This window comes from Dasypus novemcinctus, chromosome 4, assembly GCF_030445035.2.
Source record: "Dasypus novemcinctus isolate mDasNov1 chromosome 4, mDasNov1.1.hap2, whole genome shotgun sequence".
Lineage (NCBI taxonomy): Eukaryota > Metazoa > Chordata > Mammalia > Cingulata > Dasypodidae > Dasypus > Dasypus novemcinctus.
In genome coordinates this window covers 44264999-44287092 of record NC_080676.1, presented here as the reverse complement: position 1 = coordinate 44287092, position 22094 = coordinate 44264999, and the positions used below count along the sequence as shown (strand labels likewise).

At 37.8% G+C, this 22094-nt stretch overlaps 1 protein-coding gene across 1 annotated transcript in view; it reads left to right on the top strand.

Moving 5' to 3' along the window:
- Positions 1 to 22094, top strand: part of LOC101435288 (solute carrier family 2, facilitated glucose transporter member 2-like) — a 64555-nt gene that overhangs the window by 7184 nt on the left and 35277 nt on the right. Inside the window, exon 2 of the mRNA XM_058295279.1 lies at positions 17749 to 18008. Within this exon, the coding sequence (XP_058151262.1) occupies positions 17749 to 18008 (260 nt within the window). The remainder of the gene's footprint in view (positions 1 to 17748; positions 18009 to 22094) is intronic.

Here is a 22094-nt window from a genome sequence, read left to right as displayed (position 1 = left end):
AAGTCTTCAACAAATAGTGCTGGGAGAACGTGATATCAATATCCAGAAGAATGAAAGAGGGCCCCTAACTTCTCCTTATACAAGAATCAACTCAAAATGAATGAAAGACCTAAATATAAAAGCCAGGACCATAAAACTCCTAGAAGATAATATAGGGAAACATCTTCAAGACCTTGTAGTAGTTGGTGGTCTCTTACATCTTTTACCAAAGCATGAGCAACAAAAGTAAAAATAGATAACTGGGGCCTCCTCAAATTTAAACACTTTGGCACCTCAAAGGACTTTGTGAATAGGGTTAAAAAGTTCAGCCTATTCAGTGGGATAAAATATTTGGAAATCACACATACATCAAGGTTCTAATCTTCATGATATATAAAGAGTTCCTACAACTCAACAATAAAAAGACAAATGACCAAATTTAAAAATGTGCAAAAGACCTGAATATACACTTTTCTAAAGAAGAAATATAAATGGTGAAAAAACACATGAAAAAATGTTCAACATCACTGGCTATTAAGGAAATGCAAATTAAACCTACAATAAGATAACATTTCACCCTATTAGAATGGCCATTATTAATAAAACATAAAACTACAAGTGTTGGAGGGCATGGAGAGAGATAAGAATGCTTATTTACTGTTAGTGGTAATGTAGAATGGTATAGTCACTGTGGAATTTTGTTTGGCAGTTCCTAAAGAAGTCAGATATAGATCTCTCGGTGACCCAGCAATACACCTACTAGGTATATACACAGAAGATCTGAGAGCTGGTACATGAACAGGCAATGTTGACCAATGTTCAGTAGGGACATTATTTACAATTGTCAAAAGATGGAACTGATCCAGGTGCCCATCAAATGGTGAATGGATAAGCAAACTGGAATATATACACATGATGGAATATTATTCAACTGTAAGAAGAAATGAAGTCGTGAAGCAGATGACAACATGGATGAACCTGGAGGACATTATGTTGAGTGAAGCAAGCAAGGCACAAAAGGACAAATATTGTAAGATTTCTCTATTAGGATCTAAATATAATGTGAAAACTCATGAAGTTAATAACTAGAATATGTCACCAGAAAAAGAATGTGGTTAAAGAATGGAAAGCTGAGGTTTAATCTGTGCAGAATTGGAAAAATCTTGTTTATAAATGTTTGGAAATGGAAAGAAAATGTGAAAACATATCATGTGATTTGTAGTTAGTCGCACTACTACAAAGTGGGTATGATAGTGGTTTCTTTTTTGTTTTTGTTTTTGTTTTTTTGAGAAATGAAAATGCTCTAATAATGATTGAAGCAATGAATGAACAACTCTGTTATAATACAAAATGTCATTGATTGTACACTTTAGATAAACTGCATGGTTTATGAACAATAACAACAAAATAGAGTGGGTTGGGGTAAAATTCACCAAATACAAGATATGGGCTATAATTGGTAGTACTACTTTGATGATGCTCCTTCATAATTTCTAACAAATGTTTCAGAAAATGCATGGTATTGGTTGGGTGAAGTATGGGAGCCTTGTTTGCATGTTTGTTTTGTAATTTCACACAGCTTTTACTATACATTTATTTTTTATGTATGTTCGTGTATGAAAGATAAAATTCCATAAAAATCTTTTAAATGGAAAAGAATATGCTGCACTGAATATCCTTTTATGTGCCTCTCTGAAGGCATGATAGGATTTCTCTAGGTTGGTTAGAAGGGTCTTTGTTGAGTTGAAGGGGATGAGTGTTCTGCCCTTTTCTACAATGCTTTACTCTAGCTACATGGAACTGGGTTTGGGCAGATTTAATATCCTAAACCCAGAAATGTAGGTTCAACCTGCTAAAATTTTAGTTGCAAATCCTGAAACACATCCTTCCCTAGGTGTTGTCGTAGGTTGTATAAATGGTGGCTGGTGCATATTTTCCAACTACTGAAGCATTTTTGTAACATAGCATTGCCCATGGGATAGCTTCCTGCCTCTTTGTTAACTGAAATCCCAGTTAACCTCTCCCAGTGATATAACTGACTGTTTTTATGTTGGAAGTTTCTGTTGGTCAGCATCAATTCTAGTTCTCAGGCCTGATTTTGAGTGCTTATATTTAAACCATAAATTGTATGGTTTATGAACATTTCTGGAACAAGCTGTTGACAATTTTTTCCGGCATTAGTAATGTAGGGGAAATGATGGATGGCTCTCAAGTACTCATGTGATGGCTCTCACCTGCTGGAAGCACAGGGCATGCTGTAAATGAGTAGTGAGGATACAGAACCAGCTTGTGAAACCTGTAAAAAGTGCAAAGTGCAGATCAAAACATAATGGGCAACTGAAATTGCCTGGGTGATTCTCTGCCTTGTGTTCCAATCCCAACAGATAACCAGGACCTTGGCTTTCACTGTTTTCACCACAGTGCTGAGTTCCTTCAAGTGTGGATATGACATTGGTGTGATCAATACATCTCAACAGGCAAGTGAAACACAGAAATTCTTTCTGGCAACTGCTGTCAGTGACAAAAAGATATCATCCTGTTTTTTGGAGAAGGGGTAAAAGTTTATGTGGGGGACACCAGGTAATCTTGGCCTTCTGTTAGGTATCGAGGTGCATGTTTCCAGAGCTGATAACTTGGCCTTGACTTCTTAGTCAACAATTCTCACAGGAGGAGAAGGGAATTGTTATTCTTGAGCTGATTCTGCTATCTGTTGAGCTCGCAGGAAACTCCAGTCACAATATACCACACATCTGGGATGTTTAAAGAAGAGTTCATTACAGCATTCAAAATATTCAATGATTCCAAGCACATATGGATGAAAAACTCCAGGAAATAAGGGGAAGTGAGAGAAAGATGTATTTCCTTCAGTGCACAAACATTTATTAGACCCCTACCTACTATGCACCAGTGCTCTAACATACACTGCCTCCAGTTCTATCCTTTCCACAATGTTACAATTCCTGTTTCCAGGCCAGATGAAAACCTTTGGGAGCACTAAGCACTAAAAAGATCAGTTTTTTTTTCTGTCTCCTACAGGAAATTCAAAGCAACATAATACAAAACTTAAGAATAACATTCAAGAAACCCAACAAAGTTTAGGTTTTCTTCATGATAACTATTTGGATGGTTATTATTTTTAAATATATCAAATAATTTATAAAATTGTTCTCATTTTTATTTTCTGTCCCCCTCCTCCAATGTCCAGTGGATAGACAGGAGAGGGATGTGATTTTTCCCAGCTCCTACATCTGCAAGCAAAGGGAACGGGGATTTCATTCCCCTGTGCTCTAATTCAATCAGATCCTTGAGGGCAGGACTGGTATCTTGTTTCTTTTCCTATCACCAGTGCCACACACAATGACTGGCAAATAGAAGGGACTTCATAAAGTGGTTAGGGAAGGATAAGGGTAGGAGCACTTGGGTGCATTCTTATTAATCTGTCATTGCTCCACTTGCTTCTCTTACACCATTAGACTCCAAGGAAGATGTACTATCCTGCAGTGTATGAATGTGTGAAATGTGTGCTGTTCCTCACCTGAAAAGGGTTGCTTTTTTGGGCCAAAACCTCTGCCTCTGTTTTCATCATGAGTGTAGCAGAACTTACCATGGCTGAGAAGAGAGGAGAATAGAGCTGGAGGATCAGGAGACCTGGACTGTGTGCTTTTTTTCTGTGGGTGATGATGAATATTTCCTGATGGTGTAGGCTACCTGAAGTGTGGTTCAACTTCACCATGAACTGGAATTGGTAGAGTCCCTTCTCTTTTGGTGGAAGTTGTTTTCGCATCCTTAGCTAAACTATCCTCTCCTGTCCCAGAGGAAAAACTAGGCTAAGGGCTCCCTGTTCCTTTCATCCAAAGCCCAGAGTCACAGTTGAAAACAGAGATGCCCCCACTCGCATCAGATCAGTGCTTTCTTAGGTCCCTTCCTTTTGCATGTTTCAAGAGCTGCTTAAATATGATTATGTAAGAATGGTCATTCAGACACTTTATTTTTGATTAGTTGAATGACATTGGAATCATTTTAAGGTATTTTAAAATAAGTTTTTTTCCCTACATACCATACAATCCATCCAAAGTTTACAATCATGGTTCTCAGTATAGTCACAGAGCTGTGAATTCATCAACACAATCAATTTTAGAACATATTCACTGCTCAAAAAAAAAACCATCCTCCTTATAATCTACAAATATCACCACTTAGCAATTTGTTTCAATTGATGACAGAAATTAAATATATTACTGATAATTATATTCCATAATTTGCATTTCCCATATACCACTGTATTAATAACATCTTGTAAACTTCGATGTACAACTGTTCTAGTTCATGTAAGAAATTCTTATCTTTGTTCTATTAACCACATTCGTTTTTCACAACACTGTTCACGTGTTATGAAGTCTCATATTCCATCCTCTAGCTTTCATTCTAGGTACATACATGACCCCAAACTTCACCTTCAACCATAATCACATGCACAATTCAGCTTTGTTAATTACATTCATGATAATGTACTACGACTACCTCTATCCAGTTTGAAAAATTTATAATCAGCCTTCTTGAAAATTCGACACGTATTAAGCATCAGCTCCTAATTCTCTGTCATCATTCTACCTCCCAGTAAACTATATTCCACATTTTAATTCCATGAGTTTGCTCATTATACTTAGCTCGTATTAGTCAGATACAACATTTGCCCTCTTGTGTCTGACTTATTTCACTCAGTACAATGTCCTCAAGGTTCATTCATGTTGTCACTTGTGTCAGGATTTCATTTATTCTTACAGATGAATAATATTCCATCAATTGTCTATACTACATTTTGTTTATCCATTCATCTCTTGATGGACACCGAGGTTGTTTCCATCTTTTGGCAACTGTGAATACTGCTGCTGTGAACATCAGTATGCAAATGTCTGTTCACATCCCTGCTTTCAGTTCTTCTGAGTATATACCTAGCAGTGGGATCGCCAGGTCATGTGGCAGTTCTATACTTAGCTTCCTGAGGAACTGTACCATTATCATCTCCAGTAGTGAATCAGTGTTCCTATTTCTCCACATCCTCTCCAACACAATTAGATTTTTTTTTTTATTAGTGGCAATTCTAGTACATATAAAATCAATATCTCACTGTGGTTTTAATTTGCATTTCCCTAGTGTTGTTGAGCATCTTTTCATGTGCTTTTTAGCAATTTGCATTTCTTCTTTGAAGAAATGTCTATTCAAGTCTTTTGCCCATGTTTTAATTTGATTGTCTTTTATTGATTTATATGATTTCATTATGTATTCAGGATATTAAGCCATTGGCAGATATGTGGCTACCAAATATTTTCTCAAATTGTATAGGTTGCCTTTTCATCTTCTTGACAAAGTCCTTTGAAGCACAAAAGTATTCAGTTTTGAGAAATCCCTATTTATCTATATTTTCTGTCATTGTTTGTATGTCACGTGATAAACCTAAGAAACCATTGCCTATTCCATGATGTTTAAGGTGCTTCTGTCCAATTTCTTCTAGAAGTTTAATGGTTCCAGCTCTTGTAGTTAGGTATTTGATACATTTTTAGTTAAGTTTCATATAAGGTGTGAGAGAGGGATCTTCTTTCACTCTTTTGAATATAGAAATTAAGTTCTCTCACCACCATTTGTGAAAGACTATTCTGTCCCAGTTGAATGGAATTGATAGCTTTGTCAAAAATTAATTGACATAGTGGAGCTAGTGGAGCTCAGTGGTTGAGCCCCTCCTTGCATGTACGAGGTCCCAGGTTCAATCCCCAGTACCTCCTAAAATAAAAAAAATCAATTGACCATAGATGTGAGGATCGATTTCTGGAATCTCAATTTCATTCCAGTGATCAGTGTGTCTGTCTTTATGACAATATTATGCCAATATGATGACCACAATAGCAGTTTAAAATTTAGGTAGTGTGAGAACTCCGACTTTCTTCTTTTTCAGGATGTTTTTGAGGGAAGCAGACCTGGCCCAGTGGTTAGGGTGTCTGTCTACCACATGGGAGGTCCACAGTTCAAACCCCGGGCCTACTTGACCTGTGTGGAGCTGATCCATGTGCAGTGCTGATGCATGCAAGGAGTGCCCTGCCACACAGGGGTGTCCCCCGCATAGGGGAGCCTCACGCACAAGGAGTGTGCCCTGCAAGGATAGCCACCCAGCGCAAAAGAAAGTGCAGCCTGCCCAAGATGGCACCGCACACACAGAGAGCTGACACAACAAGATGATGCAACAAAAAGAAATACAGATTCCCATGCTGCTGACAACAACAGAAGTGGACAAAGAAGTACACACAGCAAAATAGACACAGAGAATAGACAACTGGGGTGTGAGGGGGGAAGGGGAGAGAAATAAAAAAAAATAAATCTTAAAAAAAAATGTTTTTGGCTATTCAGGGTCCATTACCCTTCCAAATAAATTTGATAATTGTCTTTTCTATTTTTACAAATTAGGCTTCTGGAATTTTGACTGGGATAACATTGAGTCTGTAAATCAATTTGGGTAAATTTGACATCTTAATGATATTTATTCTCCCAACTCATGAACATAAAATGTCCTTCCATTTATTTAGGTCTTTATTTCTTTTAGCAATATTTTGTAGTTCTCTGAGTACACGTCCTTTACATCCCTGGTTAAATTTATTCCTAGATAATTAATTCTTTTAGTTGCTATTTCAGGTGGAATTATTTTCTTTATTTTCTCCTTAGATTGTTCATTGCCAGTGTATAGAAACACTACTGAAATTTGCGTGTTGATCTTGTATCCTGCCACTTTGTTCAATTCATTTATTAGCTTTTGAAGCTTTGTCATTGATTTTTAGGCACTATCTAAATGTAGGATCATGTCATCTGCAAATACTGAAAGTTTTCCTTCTTCCTTTCCAATTTGGTTGTCTTTTATTTTTTTTTTCTTGTTTAAATGCTCTAGCCAGAATTTCTAGCACAATGTTGATTAACAGTGGTAACAGTTATTAATTTGCCAAAGGACTTAGTTGAATAACAGTGGTAACAGTATTAGTTTGCCAAAGGGCTACCGAAGCAAATACTAGAAATTGGTTGGCTTTTATAAAGGAGATTTATTGAGGGTAAAGGTTTACATTTTCAGGGCCATGAAATATCCAAATCAAGGCACCATAAGAGGTGCTTTTACACCAAAGTCAGTTGCTATTGATCCTGTTTTCTGGCCATGTGGCAAAGCATAAATAGTCACTGATCTCTGCCTTCCTCTCCAAAATCTACCATCTTCCAGAGTTCAGATGTGGTCAATCAAGAATAAGGCCAATCTCTTTCAGGCCCTCCTCTATCAGCTTTGCCTGCTCTGCTTTATTCCTGAGTTTAGCTGAAAGCTATCATGTATATGGCTCATTTCTCCCTGGGTCTCAGCTCTTTGAATCTCTCATGGGCTTCTCTTCTTGAGCTCAGCTATGGGCAAACCTGGAGTCCTTTCTCTCACATTACATGATCTATATGGTGGCTTCATTTTCACGTGTGCCTCCGTTTATATCTGACCCAACAAGAGGGTAGAGATTCAACCCGAGAGCTTCACTGATGTAGTCCAATCAAATGGGCCTCTCATCCAAAAGGATGGATTAGTTAAAACATAATCTTTTCTTTATGGGAATTCATAAAAGAACTTCAAACTGGCACAGCATCCTAGTCTTGCTCTTGATCTTAGAGGGAAAGCTTTGAGCCTTTCAACATCGAGTACAATGTTAGCTGTTGGTTTTTGATACATACTTTTTATTATTTTGAGGAAGTCTCCTTCCATACCTATCCTTCAAAGCATTTTTATCAAGAAAGAATGCTGGATTTTATCAAATGTCTGTTACGTGTCAATCAAGATGATCATGTGCTTTTTCCCCTTTGGGTTGCTAAGGGGGTGTATTACATTAATTGGTTTTCCTGTGTTTAAATACCCTTGCATACCCAGGATAACATCTTCTTGATCATTGTGTATATTTCCTTTAATGTTCTGTTGGAATCAATTTGCAAGTATTTTTGAAGGATATTTGCACTTATATTCATTAGAGAGATTGGTCTGGAATTTTCTTTTCTACTAGTATCTTTACCTGACTTCGGTATTAGCATGGTGTTGGCTTCATAGAAGGAGGTAGTGTGTCCTCCTCTTCAATTTTTGGAGGAGTTTGAGCAAGCTTGGTGTTAATTCTTCTAAGAATGATTTATAGAATTCACCTGTAAAGCCAACTTCTTTTTTGGAAGGTTTTTGATGAATGTTTCATCTCTTTACTTGTAATTGGTTTACTGAGGTCTTCTAATCCTTCTAGACTAAATGGAGGTTGTTTGTGTGTTTCTAGGAAACTGTCCATTTCATCTAAGTTGTCTAGTTTGTTGGCATACATTTCTTCATAGTATTATCTTATGATCCTTTTTCATTTTTGTGGGGTTAGTAGCCATATACCCCTCTCATTTCTGATTTTACTTATTTGCATCTTCTCTCTTCCTCTGTTAAGCTAGCTAAGGTTTGTTAATTTTATTGATCTTCTCAAAGAACCATCTCTTGGTTTTGTTCATTCTCCTTATAGTTTTTTTTGTTGTTCTCAATTTCATTTATTTCTCTATAACATTTTAAAATTTCTTTCCTTCTGCTTGCTTTGGGATTAGTTTGCTGTCCTTTTTTCTATTTTCTCCAAGTGTGCAGTTAGAGTGGGAGTTAGGTCTTTGATTTGAGCTCATACTTCCTTTTTTTTTTTTAAGATTTTATTTATTTATCCCACCCCCCCCCCCCCTCCACCATTGTTTGTGCTCACTGTCTGCTCTCTGCGTCTGCTCATCTTCTTTTTAGGGGGCACCAGGAACTGAAACTGGGACCTCCCATGTGGGATGGAGGTACTCAACTGCTTGAGTCACATCCACTTCCCTCTTTCTTCCTTTTCAATGTAGGCATTCAGGGTTATAAATTTCTTCTCAGCACTGCCTTTGCTATATCCCGTAAGTTTTGATAGGCTGCATTCTTGTTTTCATTTGTTTCAAGATATTTATTGATTTCTTTTGCAATTTCTTCCTTGACACACTGATTGTTTAAAAGTGTGCTTTTAAAAATCTCTACATATTTTGTGAAATTTCTAGTTCTCTGCCTGTTATTAATTTCCAGCTTCACTACATTATGATCAGAGAAAGAACATTGTATGATTTCAATCTTTTCAAATTTATTGAGCCTTGTTTTGTGAGCCAACCTGTGGTCTATCCTGGAGAATGATCCATCAGCACTTGAGAAGAATGCATATCCTTCTGCTTTGTATGCAATGTTCTGTGTAAGTCTGTTAGATCTAGATCAGTTATCATAATATTCAAGTTCTCTGCTTCCTAATTGATCCTCTGTCTAGATGTTCTTTCTATTAATGAGAGTGGTGTATTGAAGCCTCCAATTATTATTATAGAGATGTGTATTTCTCCCTTCGATTTTGCCAGTGTTTGCCTCATATTCTGGGGCACCCTAGTTTGGCGGATAAATATTTATGATTGTTATTCTTTTTCTTGGTGGATTGCCCCTTTTATTTATATATAATGCCATTTTTTTCTCCTGTAACTGTTTTTCATAAAATCTGTTTTATCCTATATTACTACAACTACCCCAGCTCTTTTGTGGTTCCTGTTTGCATGCAATATCTTTTTCTAGTCTTCCAATTTCAGCCTATTTGTATTCTTGGGTTTAAGGTAAATCTCTGATAAAGAGCATTTAAGTGGTTTAGGTTTTTTAAATCCATTCTGCTAGTCTGTATCTCTTGATTGGGGAGTTTAATCCATTAGCTATCAATGTTATTACTGTAAATGCAGTATTTACTTCAATCATTTTGTCTTTTTGCTTTCATATATCATATCTTATTTTTGTCTCTCTTTTTACTGTTTTGGTTACCCTTACTGGTAATCTTCACTTCTACACTCTCCTCCAAGCCTCTCTCTCCTGTCTTTTCCTTTCAGAGTATAGAACTCTTTTACAGGGCAGGACTATTATTAAGGAACTCTCTCAGTTTCTGTTCATCTGTGAATATTTTAAACTCTCCCTCATTTTTGGAGGACAGTTTTGCCAAAGAATTTGTAGCTGGCACATTTTGTCTTTCAGTACCTTAAATATCTCATACCTCTGTCTTCTTGCCTCCATGATCTCTGCTGAGAAATTGGCACTTAATTTTATTTCTGCCCACTTGTATAACACAAATTGCTTTTCTCTTTCGGCCTTCCAGATTCTCTATTTTTGGCATTTGACATTCTAAATAGTAAATTTCTTGGATTAGGTCTATTTGGATTTGTTCTCATTTTAGTATGTTGCAGTTCTTGAACACAGATATCTATATCTTTCAGAAGGATTAGGAAATTGTTGGCCATTATTTCCTCAAATATTTTTTATGTGCCTTTTCCCTTCTCTTCTCCTTCTGGTACACTTATGATGCATATGTTTATGTGCTTCATGCCAGCATTCAATTCCCTGAGACCCTGCTGATTTTTTCCCCATTCTTTGTCTATCTGTTCTTCTGCCTGTTCAGTTTCATATGCCCTGTCTTCTAAGTCACTGATCCTTTCTTTTGCCTGTTCAAGTGTGCTGTCATATGCCTCTACTGTATTTTTAAAAATTTATTGAAGTATATCACTCATACGAACATATATAAACAATAGGTGTATAATAATAATTGTGAACTTACAACACGAACATATATAACATCATACAGGACTCTCATAACTCACCCTACCACCAATACCTTGCATTGTTGTTAAACATTTTTAACTAATGATTAAAAAACATTGTCAAAATTTTACTAAGAACCAAAGTATTTTCCCCCAAACCACCTATTATTATTATTTTCTTTATATCATTTGTATATGAACATACATAAGCAATAAGTGTATAGTAAAGTTGTGAACTTACAAAGGAAACATGCATAATATCATAGAAGGGTCCCATACATCAACCCTCCATGAATACCTTGCATTCCTGTGAGATATTGGTTACAAATTATGAAAGAATATTGTCAAAATCTTACTACTAATTATAATGTTTATCTTACATTTGGTGTATTTTTTCCCCAACCCATCCTATAATTATTTTTTAAATATATTTTTTTTTATGACAGAAGTTGTAAACTTACAAAACAATCATGCATATTTGCAGAATTCCCAAAAAACACTCCTCTATCAACACACCACACTGGGGTGGAACATTTTTTACAGATAAGATAATATCATCTGATTGTTACCAGATCCATAGTGTACATGTGGTGCACATTTTCCAACTGCCCCATTTTCAACATAGTACAATCTCCACAATCCCACCCTGCAGTAGGGATGTATATTTGCTGTAGCTCATCAGGGACACCCTTGCATCTGTACAATCAACCACAGTTCTCATCTACTTCTTGGTTTACTGTGCTATTCAGTTCCTAGATTATTCTTTAGCATTCTGTCAATTGGCATTCACATACCTAGACTACCATTTTCAGCCACATCTCCATTTATAAACTAGCTGTTACTCACTATGTGTTACCATCCACTCTATACATTTCCACACTTTTACAGTAAAGCTAATTAAAACTTCTACATACATTAAACATCAGTACTCCATCTCAGCCCTCCTCTTACCTCCTTTAAGAATCCACCACCTATCACCAGGTCTTGAAGATATTTTCCTACAATTTCTTCTGGAAGCTTTATGGTTCTTGCTTTTATTTTTAGATTTTTGATCCATTTTGAGTTAATTTATGGATAAGGTGTGAGATAGGGGTCCTCTTTCCTTCTTTTGTCTATGGATATCCAGTTCTTTTTTTTATTTTTTAATTTTTTTATTTGCCTTTAAAAAAATTTTTTTAAATTCATTTTTAAAAAATATTACATTAAAAAAATATGAGGTCCCATTCAACCCCACCGCCCCCACCCCACCACTCCCCCCACAGCAACACTCTCTTCCATCATCATGACACATCCATTGCATTTGGTAAGTGCATCTCTGGGCATCGCTGCACTTCATGGTCAATGGTCCACATCATAGCCCATACTCTCCCACGTTCCATCCAGTAGGCCCTGGGAGGATCTACAATGTCCGGTAATTGTCCCTGAAGCACCACCCAGGGCAGCTCCAAGCCCTGAAAACGCCTCCACATCTTATCTCTTCCTCCCATTCCCTGCACCCAGCAGCCACCATGGCCACTTTTCCCACACCAATGCCACATTTTCTCTGTGGACATTGGATTGGTTGTGTCCATTGCACATCTATGTCAAGAGGAGGCTTAGATTCCACATGGATACTGGATGCAATCCTCCTGCTTTCAGTTGTAGGTACTCTAGGTTCCATGGTGTGGTGGTTGACATTCTTCAATTCCATGTTAGCTGAGTGGGGTAAGTTCAATAAATCAGAGTGTAGGAGTTGAACTCTGTTTAGGCTCAGGGCCTGGCTATCATATTGTCAGTGCAGAGATTCAAATCCCCTAGATGTATCTTAAACCCTAGCACCAACTACAATTCCAGTAAAGTAGCATGAAAGTCTTGTGAAAAGAGATTCTATCTGTGTCCAGCTCCATCATGCAGAAACACCAGCTCCAAAGAAGGGCCAACTGACATGGCAGTGAACCCCATCTGCCATGACCATAGAACCTGTGGGTCTCTTTAGCCCTCAAAAGAACCAATACCTGGGGTTGTATCTACTTTATCTGTCTCTGAGACTCTGCTCAGGTGTGCATAAGGGCAATCCTTCTGACAACCTCCACTCTTTTTTAGAGACTCATAGCCATATAAACTCATTTCTCCTTTCCATTTCCCCCTTACATTAGGTCAAACAGCATTTTAAACTCCTGTTATTATATGTAGACAGGGATATTCTGCTGGTCCACGTTGAACCTTTAATTCAAGGTCATTTTGTAGTTGCATCATCAGCTGGTACTTGGTAGTGATCCCTCAGTGCCAGGGAGGCTCATCCCCGGGTGTCATGTCCCACGCTAGGGGGAATGCATTGCATTTACATGCTGAGTTTGGCTTCCAGACTGGCCACATTTGAGTAACATGAAGGCTGTCAGGAGGAAACTCCCAGGCACAGTGCTGATCTAGGCCTTGTTCTTATTTCAGGCAGATAGGCTCACAAGCATAGTCATTAGTCTCAGGGGCTCACTGTTGGACCCTCATTCCTCCATGGTCCTTACCGTTGCACTTGGGGGACTGCCACTGCTCCCCTAGGGACCACGAGAGAGCACCCCCAGCCAGGAATCCAGTACCCCCCCAGCTGTTGTTTTTAATTTTTGCCACTATGCATATATCCAAACATTACCATGCACCTTGGACATATGCCCTGTATAACTCCCTGTCAACCATATATCACCTATCAATAACATCCCATACCAGTGTTCCTCCACTGCCATTGTTGAACCACTCTGTGATCCAAAACTTCCAACACCATTTGTTGAATGGACTGTTCTGCCCTAGCTGTGTGGGTTTGACAGGCTAGTCAAAAATCACTTGACCATATATGTGAAGGTCTGTTTCTGATCCATTGGTTAGGTTTCACTGGTCTGTATGCCTGTCTTTATGCCAGAACCATGCTATTTTTTTTTTTTTAATCGCTCTAACTAAGTAATAAGATTTAAATTTTGGAGATGAGGTTTTGCTTTCCTTTTTAAGATGTTTCTGGCTATTTGGGACCCCTTGCCTTCCAAATGAATTTGAAACTCGTGTCTTCAAATTAAATAAAAAATGCTGGTGGAATTTCTATTGAGATTGCATTGAAAGTGAATATCGATTTGAGTAACAATGATATCTTAATGATATTTAGTCTTCCAATCCATGAGCATGGAATGTTCTTCCAGTTATTTAGGACTTTTTTGGTTTCTTTTAACATTGAGTTGCCATTTTCTGAATACAAGTGCATTTTATCATTGGTTAAGTTTATTCCTGACTATCTGAGTTTTATCTGCCATATTTTATTTTCACCACTCTTTTGACACTTTTAGTTACTTTTATTGATATACTCTTCATTTCCCAACTCTCTTCCAGGCCTTTCTCTCCTGTCTTTTCTTTCAGGCTCTAGCACACTCCTTTAGTATTTCCTGAAACTCCTGTCTCTTGGTTAGAAGTTTTCTCAGTTTCTGTTTATCTGTGAATATTTTAATCTTGCCCTCATTTTTGAAAGAAAATATTGCTGGATATAAGATTCTTGGCTGGAAGTTTTTCTCTTGTAGTATCTTAAAAATATAATACCACTATCTTCCTGCCTCCATGGTTTCTGGTGAGAAATCACATTTAATTTTACTGGGTATCCCTTATACATTATGTGCTGCTTTTCTCTTGCTGTTTTCAGATTTCTCTTTTTGTGTTTGGCAATTGACATTCTGGTTGGTATGTGTCTCAGTGTTGGTCTATTTGGATTTTTTTCAGATGGGAGTACTTTATGCTTCTTGGACATGGGAAATTTTCAGTCATTATTTCTTCAAATATTCCTTCTGCCCCTTTTCCCTTCTCTTCTTCTGGGACACCCATGACATATATGTTTGCACATCTTTTGCTATCATTTAGTTCCCTGAGACTTGTTCAATTTTTTCCCATTCTTCTTTTCGTCTGTTTTTTTGTATGTTCAGTTTCAGAGGCCATTTCTTCAAACGCACCAATCCTTCCTACTGCCCCGTCTATTCTGGTTTTATATGATTCCAGTGTATTTTTCATTTCTTTTATTATGCCATTCATTCCCATAAGGTTCACTAACTTTCTATGTATGCTTCCAAATTCTTCTTTGTGTGCATCCATCCTTAATATCTTTAGCTATTTCATTGAATTTATTGATAAAATTTGTTTGAACATCTGTGATTAGTTGCCTCAACTCTTTTATGTCTCCAGAGGATTATCTTGTTCCTTTACTGGGCCATAGCTTCCCTTTTCTTTGTATGGATTGTAATTGTTTGTTGGTGTCTTGACATCTGGCTTACTAGAGTACTTATTTTGGGTATAGTTTTTCTCTTTAGTTTAGAGCTTCCTGCCCTTTCTCCCTTGCTGGTTGTGCAGTAGGAGCCAAGGTTGTAGCTGGTGCTATAAACTGTGGAGGCTCAAGCTGTCTTGATTGCCCCAGGGACTGATGAAGCTTCTCTCAATGTTCTCCTTTGCCAGGAGTAGGGACAGAGTCACAGCTATGTGGAATAATTCAAGTCATGCAGGCCTAGAATATAGTTGTCCAGAGAGAGTGATGAAGCTTTATTTCCCCACCCGGGGCAGGGATGGAGCTGCAGGTTTGGGCAGCAATTTATGCAGTGTGGGTCCAAGATGACTGCAGTTGTCCTGGTAGACTTCATCCCCATTTTTTGGGAAGTGGAGCTTCCAATTCCAGACACAGAACAGCTCCTGAGGTGGCTTGTGCCTCCAGTGGAGGATGGACCCTGGCCTCTGTGGCTTGGAGTGCTCTAATTACAAAAGTTTTCTGCAAACAGGCTGTCTCCTCCTTACATTCCTTCAAGGATGTGGCAGGATGCTCTTCTGGTCTCCTGGAGCCCCCAAACAAGTGCTTCACTAGCTCCAGAGAGCTCTGGGTGTTTACTAACTGCCCTGTAGCAGGAGATGACTCTAGGAGCTCCTTACTCCGCTGCCGTCTTGCTGATTGTCTTGCCTCTAATGTATTTTAATCACATCTACTATGTCTTTCAGTCCCATAAGTTCAGTTCTGTTATTTTTCTTTGCATGCTTTCAATTCTTTTTTATGTTCACTCAGTGTCTTATATCTCCAGTCTCTTTAGCCTTATTTTTCTTAATCTCCTTGAATTAAGAGATTTGTTTGAACATCGTTGAATATTTGTTTGAAATTCTGAGTCTCGTCTGTTTGATTTGTTCCCTTGATGGATCATATCTCCCTGTTTTTAACATGGCTTATTATTTTTTGCTGAATCTAGGCATCTGATTATCTTGATGTGTTTAATCTGATACTCAGTTTCTCTCCCTTGCCTAGGGTGTTATGGCAGATTAGATTTGTGCTTCAACACTTCTTTGATTCTTGATTCAAGTTATCCTAGGTCATTAGAGATGCACCTTTTAACTGATCAAAACAGGGCCAGGGACCCTTGGATGAGGCACAGACAGACCAGCTCCAAATGGTCTTAGGAGCGACAGCAAATACAACTAGCTTCTCTTTCTCGGTGCACTTCTATGGCCTTCCCGGCAGGTGGTGCTCTTCGGCAAGCCTTTCCCTAAAGTGAGGGAATATATTTTTTAACCGCTTCAGCGCAGTAGTGAGACAATGGCCTGTGGAATTCCTCTTCCCAGCAGGTCCGAACTATGACTCAGAGCAGGATCCAGCAGTCCAAACTCGCCAACCAGAAAACACACTCAGCCATGTCCCCCTTCTGTTCCAGGAGAGAAGGCTGTTCCCGAAGCAACCCTTGAGTGTGGGGAAACAGCACCAGTCCCTGCTGTGGAGGCGATTCACTCACTGTCCCTGCAGCAGCTTCTCAGACTCACCATCCTGCTCTTCCTCAGTGCTTCAAAGTCCCCGGCCCCTGAAGCCCAGGCCCATTAATTTCAGACAGGTTTTGCCTGTCCATCTTTCCCTGATCTCTCCCAACACTTTTTTACGATTACAAAAAAAAAAGCCTATTGCATAAATTATAAGAAAAAATCAACCATAATTCTAGCACAAAGAAGAACTGCTGAGAACACTTAGGAGAATTTCTTCTAGCCCTTGTTTATTTTATGCATATTATCCTGTAGGGCATCCTTCTAATGAGGTGAATGTCTTCATCATAAGAGGATGTCAAAATCTCCCCCTCATTCAGCTGACCTTAGCACATATGACTTTGCACAGCCTAGAGATACTTTGGGACAGTACCAGTCCAGGTCGCTGTCACTGAGTAGTGACCAAATCATCCCCGACAGGAATGACACAGTAGGAAGATGGCCTGAAGGACATGCTTTCTCTCAATTATACTTTGGTATGATATGAGCCTCTATGAGCACATTGTAAAATAAAGCTCCATGAAATTTAGTTTTCAAAATTGTTCTTCCTTTTACACACTGGACTTTCTGAGACCTGAAGGAGGAAGGACCTGAAGGACCACTGAGCTATTTAAATCTTTGGAATTCATCACTCATGTCACTGATTTTTTTCCCATCTTTGCACTGATTGCTAGGAAATTCAGTACTGAATTTTTTGGCTCACTTTGAGCAAGAATAAGGCACAACTGAATTTTGTATACCAACTTTATTCTTGTTCTCATCTTAAATTTCCCAATCTTTTTGTTCTTTTCATTTTTGTGCTTTTAAAATATTTACATAACCAATTTAAGTCAAACTGTGCAGAAGTTTCACTAGTGTGAACATGTGTCTTTTTTAACCTGCAGAATATTTTCAATTTGAATAGTTGCCAACATGTAAAAATTGGAGAATTTTACATAAAAATCCAGTTTCTGGCTACTGGTAAAAAATTAAAGATCATGCAACACGAGCCTCGTATTTGCACCTTCTGTTTTTAGATGGCATTAATGCTCTTCTGCTCCACAATCCTGGTCACTCCCTCTTAATCCCCAGTTCTTCCCTCCAGCCTTCGAGGTCCTCCTTGCCTCCTTCACTTGCTTGTTCTGGCCTGGTTCCCGTTGGCGCTGAAATTGTGACCACTGTTTTATAAGATATGGCCAGTTGTAAATAAATCTTCCCATGTTTGTATGTCTCTAATACACATAATTAGTTTGATCCTGTTGAAACACCTCAAAATACATTTTTTAAAGAAAAGACAAACAAAAACAAAACAGCTAGCAGGTTTGAAATATTAGAATTATTTTCCTTATTTTATATCCTCAGATAATAGAATCTCATGGATATGTGTTGGATGTTCCATTGGATGAACAAAAGGCCACCCACAGCATTACTGTCAACAGCACAGAGGCCCTGCCCACAATTCCAGACCAAATTAACCCAATCCCAAAGCTTTGGGCCGAGGAAGAGAGTATGGCATCTGTTCTCCTGATCACCATGCGCTGGACCCTGACTGCATGCACCTTTACAATGGGAGGAATCATCACCTCATTCTTTGGTGGGTGGCTTGGGGACAAGATCGGAAGGTAAGCAAATTTTACAAATAAGCATCAAACATAGAAACTTTGGTATATTGGTTTTGTCAGAGTTTGTTTAGAATGATTTTTCCTTTTGTGGAATATTTTTAGAGTTGTTTTATCCAATTCAGGACCCCATAATGCAGGTCCATGTTAGACCAAGTCAATGGAGAAAACTGTTGCAACAATCTTTTAATAGTTATCTGAGGCGGGAGTGGGAGCATAGCAAAAGTGGGTTAGTGTGTATTTCTAGATAAGTGCTTTGATTCGCTGACTTTGTACCTTATAAAATATGTTAGCAACCACTGCACAAATGGTTAAGTCAGGAACTCTACAGAAGACACAAAATTGGAATTTTTAACTTGGGACTCTGCTATTTGCTTTACCAAAATATCCATTTAGCTATCCAGTAGTCATTTTCAATTTAGAATTTAGCGTCTGGATCAGCAAGTCCTATGGTCATGTCAATATCTCAAACTCTCAATTGCTCAGTGTACTTAGCATGGAGCTTCTAGCTGTTGCTGCTAGGACAGATGAAACAAGCTGTGTCTCCATTTCTCAATTCTGGTCTATTAGATGTTTTGAATTAAAAGCATCAGTGGAACTTCTTTATCCTCAAATTTAATTTAATCATGTGACATACTGCTTTTGTGATTTCCCGCTAGATAGAGAAGAAATAAAATCAGAATATAAAATGATGATTTATTTCTTTACATTTATTTTCTAGTCATTGAGCTCAACTTTTATGTGTTATCATTTTTTTTCAATTATAAAAATAGCATGTACCAAATATGGAAATTTTAGAAAAACAGAAAACCTTTAAAGATGTTAATATCTTGGAAACTAGTTTAATAATTCTGGATTACAATTCACTTAGCAATTCAACATACAGATTATAAGTTTTATCTCTCGACTTATTAAAATTGTGATAATTTCTTCCTTTCTTACCAGTGCTTTTATATAAGACTATAAGAAGTTTTCTTAATTAAAAGACAGCATGATAACCCAAACTTTATTCTTATCCTTATTTGAAAGGACTGTCCTCTATTGTAAATGAAAATGGTAATTTCTTACATTTTTACCAGCCTACTGGTGGTCAGTCAGATTTAAATCAGAATTCCGAAAATACAGAGATCATGAACATCATTTCAATTTGTACCAATTAGGCATAAGCAGTGAACGGGTAATTTTCTAGATTATTACTAAAGAAATCTAAATTAAGCAAAATTAAATTTAAAAATATGTACAAATCAATTCTTTTAGTAGTTATTGATGTTTAATACTTCTTCCCATCCCTGAAGAAAAAGTGAAATATTGTTTTCCCTCACTTAGAGGTGAAATTCTGACAGGTGCAGTAATTTACACTAGAATATTTCCTTAGTGTCCTAGATTTGGAACCAGGATGCAGGTTCTCTTAAGCCTTAAGATTTAGCATCAATAATAATCAAAATAATCCCAAATGACCATTCCTCAAGTGGTCTATGGTAAACTCTATAGACAACTGGCTTCTTCCAGTTGTCAGTAGAAAAATGATCCTCCTTGAAAAACAGCCATAAAATTCATAATTTCAACTTCAAATTTAAGACAGAGTTCAATCTCTCTCATTAAATTATTTTTTTTTCTGGGGAGAATCACTGGAAGATAATGTGATTTTTCTATATTGCCAAGGGTAATTTCTCTACTAGCCAAAAATAAATAAGTAAAGGGGAGTGGATGTGGCTCAAGCAGTTGAGTGCCCACCTCCCACATGGGTAGTCCTGGGTTCAGTGCCCAGTGCCTCCTAAAGACCATGAGCAGACAAGGAGCGAAAACAAATGAGCAGGGAACAGATGTGGCTGAAGCATTTGAGTGCCCACGTCTCACATGGGACATCCTGGGTTTGGTTTCTGGACCTCATAAAGAAAAATGCTGAGACAATGAGCAAAAATTGTAAAAAACATTGAATTGTACAATTAAAATGTAAAATTATAAAGCTTGTGAAATATATTTTTAAAAAATAAGTAAAAATGTATTCCTTCCATTATTGCTGAAGGAAGTTTTGCTTGCACTTATGCAGTAGTAGATAGGTGTCTATAGGCACTATTTAATAATTTTGGGTTTGCAAGGTCAATTTTAACAGGGGCTGTGCACTTAACATTTAATAACCACGTATGCTGGGGGCAGACCATGGTCTGGGCAACCCACACTACCATGAGTCAAGGAAGGCATATGTAGCTTGCCTTTGAATGCATGTTGCACCCTTTTCTATCAAAAATGGGAGAAATTTAATAGAACTCATTAAAATAAGGCATTAAGTATTGGTTTTACACAGAACACATCGTAGTGCTGTCACTTACTCTGTGAAAATTAACAAGTTGCTTGGAGTCTCTCAAACATTTTCCCCCATCTCTAATGTGAGAAAAAAAATAATACCTACATATGGCATTATTGTGAGGATTAAATGAGAACAAACAAAGTATTTAACACAATGCCTGGAACACAGCAAGCAAGCAACAAATGTGGGCTTTTTTGGATGCTGATGATGACAATGATAACCATGATGATGAAGCTTATGGTAATATGAATATTATGAACAACACTTAAAGAAATATGTTTAGGTAGAAGTAAGTTTCTTGCTCCTTGATTCAACTACTTGCATATATTTTTAGATTACTTATCTTGGCCATTTCTTGTGTTTGAACAGAAGTGAGAAGTCCTTTAATTTGTATGAAGAGCTCCAGCATTGAGTTTTGGGGGTAAAGATGATGGACTTTAGAGCTATCTGGCATAAAAAACCTTTTCAGGCTATTTCTTTCTTTGAAGACTTTTAGACTTTTGAACCCTCTTTCCCCATTAGAACAGAGTATTAGCTAGCTGCTAACAACTTCTTAGGATAATTTACTGAATTTGCCTGCCTTCTATTCTTGTATACAGAAAAAGAACTTTACAGAAGTCAAAAGGGAGAGACATCCCTTAACTCTCTTTTCTAATCTAATCTGGGTCCCGCCGGCTTCTAAAGCAGTCTATTTCTCCTGCCTTAAGGTAGTTGATAATTGTTTACAGTTCATTTTCATCAAATGGTTTGTATTGGTTTCTTATTGCTGCTTTAACAAATGACCACAATTCAATGGCTCAGAACATCACAAGTTAATGTCTTATAGTTCTGGAGGTCAGAAGTTAAAATCAGGCTACTGTTATGGTGTCAGTAAGGCTGGACCCTTCTGGAAGCTCTGAGAGGAGAATGCCTGTCATCATTCCTTGCCTTTTTCTAGTTTCTTGTGGGCACCTGTACTTGTTTCGTGGTCCCTTCCATCTTCTAAATGCATCACTCCAATCTCTGCTTCTGTCATCATGTCACCTTCTCCTCTTGTGCAGTAGTATCTCCCTCTGCCCCTCTCCTAAAAGGACACTTGTGCTTATACCATTGCGTTCACTTGGACAATCTAGCTAGTCTCTTTATCTACTATCCTTAACTTAATCATATCAGCAAAATCCCTTTTGCCACATGAGTAATATATTCACAGAGTCTGTGAATTGGGGTATGAAATCTTAGAAGGGTGTTATTCAGCCTACCTCACGGTTTTTGGGCAATCATTGTGGTATAAGATTATATAATTTTATTCTCCATTAAAAAAATCTGGTATGAAATATACTTGCTTGGAAAAAGTCCACCCATCAAAGTTGAAACATTGAAATAGAACTGCATTTGTTTTCAAACTGCTAAAACAAATACCACACAATGGGCTAGAATAACAACAGGAATTTATTGTCCTGTGGTTTCAGAGGCCAGGCGGCTTTCATCCTCCTGGGTTTGCATCTGCTGGCTGGGTGACAAACTTTGGGGCTCCTTGGCTTTTCCACCACATGGCAATGCTCATGGTGGAGTCTTCTTTCTTCTCTGGGTTCTATTAACTTTAGCTTCTGGCTGCTCCCTGTGGCTCCTAATCTGTGTCCAATTGCTTTGCTTAATCCAACATGGGCTCAACCATGTTGGATTAAGGTCCATTCTCATTCAGTCTGCACACAAACTGAATACCAATTCGTGTTACTATTACGTAATAGCTAATAACATCTTAAATGGTCCTATTTACAAATGGGTTCATCTCCACAAAACCA